The sequence below is a fragment of the Coregonus clupeaformis genome, chromosome 10, assembly GCF_020615455.1.
Source record: "Coregonus clupeaformis isolate EN_2021a chromosome 10, ASM2061545v1, whole genome shotgun sequence".
NCBI lineage: Eukaryota > Metazoa > Chordata > Actinopteri > Salmoniformes > Salmonidae > Coregonus > Coregonus clupeaformis.
In genome coordinates this window covers 43,602,959-43,609,212 of record NC_059201.1, presented here as the reverse complement: position 1 = coordinate 43,609,212, position 6,254 = coordinate 43,602,959, and the positions used below count along the sequence as shown (strand labels likewise).

Genomic DNA, 6,254 nt, shown 5'->3' with positions numbered 1-6,254 from the left:
GTGAAGCATTTATTTGGCTGCAATTTCTAAGGCTGGTGACTCTAATGAACTTATCCTCTGCAGGTAACTCTGGGTCTTCCATTCCTGTGGCGGTCCTTATGAGAGCCAGTTTCATCATAGCGCTTGATGGTTTTTGCGACTGCACTTGAAGAAAGTTCTTGAAATCTTCCTTATTGACTGACATTCATGTCTTAAAGTAATGATGGACTGTCGTTTCTCTTTGCTTATTTGAGCTGTTCTTGCCATAATATGGACTTGGTCTTTTACCAAATAGGGCTGTCTTCTGTATACCACCACTACCTTGCCACAACACAACTGATTGGCTCAAACGCATTAAGAAGGACAGAAATTCCACAAATTAAGAAGGCGCACCTGTTAATTGAAATGCATTCCAGGTGACTACCAAAGCTGTCATCAAGGGAAAGGGTGGCTATTTGAAGAATCTCAAATATAAAATATATTTAGATTTGTTTAACACTTTTTTGGTTACTATATGATTCCATATGTGTTATTTCATAGATTTGATGTCTTCACTTTTATTCTACAATGTAAAAAATAGTAGAATTAAAGAAAAACCCTTGAATGAGTAGGTGTGCCTAAACTTTTGACTGGTAGTGTGATTATTTTATTTATTTTTTTGAATTTTATTTCGAATTATTAGGAGGTGCTGCAGCACCCTCAACACCTGTACTTCATGCGGCTATAAGGCTAATACGTTTTAAAAGTTAAAAGACAAATCTTTACTATTAGGCCCATAGAGATCCTATTAAAGTATTAGGGATTCTACACTGCAACTCAATATTAAGAAGGTGTTCGTAATGTTTGGTATACTCGGTGTATATGTAATTCTATATGATTAAGCCCATAAAAACAATTACGCAAGTGAACACATAGGAGGTCCCAGTACCGGGAAGAAATTAAATCTAATTCACCCCTGGATATTATTTTCAGCTTGCTTCCATGACTGGTTTTACATTCGTCTCCTCCAATCAGAAGGAAAAATCATCTACAACAATTGCCATTTGTATTTACAATCCCCTTCTCCAAAAGGATTACTCATTTACCTAGCTCTTATCAATAGCTCTTATCAATTTATAAATTACAGTGCATAGAGAATGGTGTTATTTCTATCGGAAACGAGAAAGTATGTTTTATTCATGGTTTCTTCGAGTACAAAGGTGGTGGAATTATGAGAGAATTAAGTCAAGGTCAGAATATCGAATATTGGTATACAAACCATACCTGCCACCTCCATTTCTGTCATCTCCACCCCAAAGGAATACCTGGCTGGCACACGCGTTTCCCCATGCTTAAATTCATGGTCAGATATAGGCATAGAGAAAGATACATCAAAAGGTAAATAAGTGTCATTTATGTGCGCGTAACTCGGGTCTGTATAGAGAACACTCGTCTGACTTGCATGCAGTTGCCACTGGCTGCGGGCGCCGGGCAGGGAGACTTGAATACTGTTCCGCTACTTTTGAGTTGGATCTGTCGTATGTGTGTGTCGCTCACTGTAGGGCTACATAAATAATTAGGCATTTCGCGACTGCTCGTTAGTAAGAGGCAGATGTCAGCAGCAGAACAAACTCAAATCAATTAAAAACGAGTTTGTTTCAACAGCATAGCTAACATATTTACGACATAATTCGTTCTGATCAGCTCGTAGCGTTCATATTATAAGTCAGTGGCTCATAGCCAGCCACTTTTCCCGATGTCAATCATCTCTCGTCGTCTTTAGGCCTAGGAGTCACTGGCACTAGGTTGCTAAATAAGCCTATTAAAGGTTGACATTTTGGCTACAGATGCAGTCGGTATGTTATGCATTTTGAGTTTTGAAAGTAGATTTTCTGTGGGGGGTATTTTATTTTTGCACCTACCCCCTCAAAGGTCTGTGCACATCCCTGTATCTGGGGTTTAGGAAACATGCTTTATGACATAATGTCAATGAGCATAAAACATTTATTTATTAGAAAATACATTACCCATGATCCGGTCACGTCCATAGACATTAAAACCATGTCACGTCCCCTGACGTCACTGAAGTCTACGTTACAGTTGGGGAAAGATCTTTGCTGAAGCATTATGAGGCAAGATTGAGAGGGAAAAGTTGCGAAGGCGGGAGGTAATCGCCACGTGCCTCTCCCTTGATCGCACCTGAACGTGATGAAACGTTTGTCCACGGTAGCCAACCTCTGCAATATAACCGTTATTCATATCAAACAACCAGCTGTGTTCATGTGTTATTGATTACCGAAAAGGAGCTAGCTAGCTAGCTAACTACAACAAGTTTCCCATTAGCCATATCTTTTTTTGAAGTAGCATATAATTGCCTTGCTAGCCAACTACATAGTTGGCTACTACATGACCACAGTGGTGAGTAGCTAACTTTGTTGGAAAAAGCAGAAAAAGCTAGGAGCCAGGACATTAAGTCCATGAAGAGTAACGTTAGCATGCTAACATTACCAGCCAACTAGCTGGCTAGCTAATACATTTGCTGGCTGGTTTGTGTTTTCTTTTTTTGTCATTTGTAATTGGTTTGTAATGTAATTATTTTTTATCTTTACTCAAACAGAAATAACAATGAATCCCAATGTGTGGAATATCAAAGAGATTTTAAGCATCCCAACTGGATCCATGTAAGCATAACTAACCAAGAAGATAATCCCCCCCACAATTGATGAAATAACTGTTAGCTAAGGTGCACTGCAGCAGACAATTAATGCAGCTTTCTAAAATATATTATTATTGAAATGTAGCTAGTTAGCATAAATGTTTGTGTAGCCCCTAAAATGAATTAAGTGTGTGTGTGTTTATAACATGTAGTGTGCCCAAGATCACCAGCAGGAATGGCGCTACCAGTGACTACTCCAGCTTGACAGACTCACAGTTCCTGTTTGGATCCCAGTTTTGGCCTGAAAACTCCCAGGGCATGTCACAGGACATGGGCTTTTCAAACAGAACATCTGGTAGCTCACAGTCACAGGAGGTAGGTCTATTAGCCCCTATTTTCTTCAACTTGGAAAACCATCTAATTTTCTCTTCATGTCCACCTTTGTTCCTCAGTCCTGAGCTCAGTGAATGCATGTATTTTGCTCACAATATGTAGTATCCCATCAATTTATAACACAACATTTAGCAATTCACCTTATCAGATGAGCTCAAGAACAAACTCAAAACTTTCTGAGCTTTTCTTTGTTTTAAGATGAACCGGTCATTGTGTTTCAGGCAAGTGAGCCAAAGATTTTAAGCAATTACCATTCCAAACCATTCCTGTTCGGAGACGGAAAGGACAAAGGGAAGGCACCAAGCTTTACAAGTGGCAAAGCAATTGGCGTACTGGACAGGTTTGAAGAGGACAAGAAAAAGGCAAAAGAAAAGTGTGAGAGGTAGCTGTGCCTTATGAGTGTCACCTGTTTCTGCAGGGATTTTATTGTGTGAAAGATACAAACAATATGAGGTATGTTGTGGTTTAATTATTGTCCTGTCTGTTTTATCAGTGACATTCTCACCTCTGGATTTCTACAATTTCGTGAAAAACTTGAAAATGTAAGTGAACAATCCAGAATAGTTTTTTGGGGCAGAATGGTCCTGCTGGTCTGGTACTCATTTTCATAATAACACAAGCATTTCGCTACACCCGCAATAACATCTGCTAAATATGTGAATGTGACCCAAAACATTTGATTTGATTTTCATAATAATGATAAACCCGTATGCTATGTGTGTTTCAGATTAAGCTCTCTGTAAATCACATTGATGAGAGCACTACAACAGGCAACAAAGATTTTGCAGATTTTGCAAAGACATGTGGGTTGCTTTGAACAATTTCTCTCAACTTTTATTAGAATCTATTGTGCATTGCTCATTATTAACATGTTTATAAAGGAAATAATCTCTGGGACCAGTAGATAGAGTTCAGTAGTGAAATTATCTCATGCATATATTTTATTTTAGAAATATTTGATCTAATACCTCGATTTTGAAATGATCATGAATGAGCTATAATGGGCAGTGTGTACTGTAGATGGTGGCTATTCATTTTTTTTACATAGGTCTTGATTGCTATGGAATGGATTGTGTATTCATTGGGGTTACCTTTCAACATATTTTACAGTGCAGCAAAACATAGCCAGTCTGCAGGATGGCTTTGCACAGCAGTTTGAGGCCATGCTGAATAAACTGAGCTCCCAGAATCAGATGCTGAAAGAGATGGAGGACAGCGCTGCCAAGGTGAGGACAGGTGGCATTTATAACTCTGTATTGTCAAGCCTTCATCCTGATGTTGAATTTACACTTAATGAGAGTCTGTGGGGTGAGTGTGAGAAAACATATGACTAGTCTCTCGTGACAAACAAAACATTAGTTGGCCGGCACACAAAATATTTGATTCTGGGTGCTGAGAATACTATTTGACATACTTAATGTTGATCATTTCATGTTAGATATCTACATTTGATTTTGAGGTCTTTGCTATTAGTCATATATTGTTGTCTTCTATTCTGTCCTAGACGGGTGTGGCGACTACAGCACTCAGCTCCCACATGCAGGGCCTGCAGCAGAATCTGGAGGTCCTGAGACATGAGCAGAGCCGAGATCAAAGCATGCTAGGAGAAGCCCTGTCCCTTCTAGGCACCTTGGTTTCCCAGCACGGGTCCGAACTCCTCCCCACACCTATCAGGGTGACAGACAGCACGGTCCAGACATCCCCAGGACTGGTAGAGAGGTTCTGCCTGGTGAGTGAGGAGAAGAGGTACTTCGAAGGTGTACGTCTCTGTGGTGCGACAGCGGTCTCAGCGCCTTGTAAAGCAGTGGCATCATGTGGTGTAGGGGAGACGGGAGGAGAGGCAGCAGGGCGGCTGCCCCCTTCAGATAGAGGACCCAGAGGAGGACCCTCAGAGACATGTGACCAGGGCCAGGCCACAGCCCCCAGAGCTCTGTACCCTCCTCCTGTGATGATGGGGGAGGTGGAGGAGGATCAGCTGGAGCGGTGTAGCCAGATGGTGCTGGATGAGCCGGCTAAGACTTCCTGGCAGGGGGTGTACCCATACCGCACATGCTCTACCGCTGTGACTCATGAACCAGGAAGAGGTGCCACAGCCCTACACTATCCTATGCAGGGCCTACAAGACCCCAGCACATCGGGGGGCGCTCCAGCTCTACAGTACCCCATGCAGGGCTTTCAGAACCCCAGCAGAGCCTACGCGCTTCTACAGGACGTGACCATCAGGAGCACCCGCACCATCATGAACCCCCACTGCGACCCGGAGCAGAGCAGCCAGCCCGACCACAGCGAGCCTGCAGCGGTCCCCTCAGAGAGCCCCAGGGGCAGGAGCACCATGGCTGGACGTAGGTTCACCCAGAGAGGCCAGGGACAGAGGAAACAGCCCTTCAGAAGCAGGAGGAGGGCACTGATGCCACCACAGACCAGGAGTAACGGTGGATTAGCGGGCAGGGGTCGGGATGAGAACCGACAGCCCCTCAAAAACCAAAGGAGGCAGGGAGCTGGATCGACTGGCAAGGAGCAGCATGATCCCAACAGGATGGAAATGGACACACTCAAACCAGAAGCGCAGAAACGACAGCAGGACAAGGAGGAAAAGTCTAAGAAAGCTACTGGAGGCTACCGCAACCCTTTCAGCTTGTGGTCCCAGGAAAGTAACAGCTCTGTGTGCGGGGCCACAGGGAACAACGCCAGGCCTGCCTGGGAAAAGACACCATCGCCACCATCGCCCCAGGCTGTCTCAAAGAGAAACAGAGGCTTATGGCAGCTGTTTGACATGAACTGTGATTCTGACTGATGTCTGATGGGGAATCAGGATGTCAGTGTAGGAAGGTATTGAGGAGGGAGTTGTTTGACAAGCTGTTGTTGTGTTTGGTTGACCTCACTGTTGACCTCACTGTGGTTTTGACAACAAAATTCACAGTCAAAATGTTATTTTCCATCGATTCCCTATGTTTGTGTTTTCAAAACCCTTTACACTGTAAATGTTATATCAGACTTTCTCATTAAGATTAAACATATTCTACAAATGAGTTAGTTAATGTTTCTAAGTTATTTTTTAAAGAAATTGTGGGATAACATGTACAGAAATCATGCCCACAAAAGAAAACGGGATGAAAAGAGGGAAGTAATTGTAAGACCAGATTTATAAGTAAAAGTCTTGACCGTGTTAAAGTCAACCACGAGGGTGACAGGCGTTAACCTTTGTACTATATTACCAATAAAGCTTTCTACATGACAGTATAATTGG

At 42.6% G+C, this 6,254-nt stretch overlaps 1 protein-coding gene across 2 annotated transcripts; it reads left to right on the top strand.

Moving 5' to 3' along the window:
• Window positions 1-2,033: 2,033 nt before the first annotated feature.
• Window positions 2,034-6,033, top strand: LOC121575080 (interactor of HORMAD1 protein 1). Of its 2 annotated transcripts, none has more exons than XM_041887905.2 (8): window positions 2,034-2,184; window positions 2,576-2,639; window positions 2,827-2,989; window positions 3,229-3,389; window positions 3,501-3,549; window positions 3,735-3,810; window positions 4,118-4,233; window positions 4,512-6,033. In XM_041887905.2, the coding sequence occupies exons 2-8, from the start codon at window positions 2,584-2,586 to the stop codon at window positions 5,799-5,801; spliced, it is 1,911 nt and encodes a 636-aa protein (XP_041743839.1). In that variant the 5' UTR covers window positions 2,034-2,184; window positions 2,576-2,583; the 3' UTR covers window positions 5,802-6,033. The 2 variants fall into 2 exon arrangements, with proteins under 2 accessions (XP_041743839.1, XP_041743840.1); XM_041887906.2 differs by lacking the exon at window positions 2,034-2,184 and adding an exon at window positions 2,193-2,376.
• Window positions 6,034-6,254: the final 221 nt, after the last annotated feature.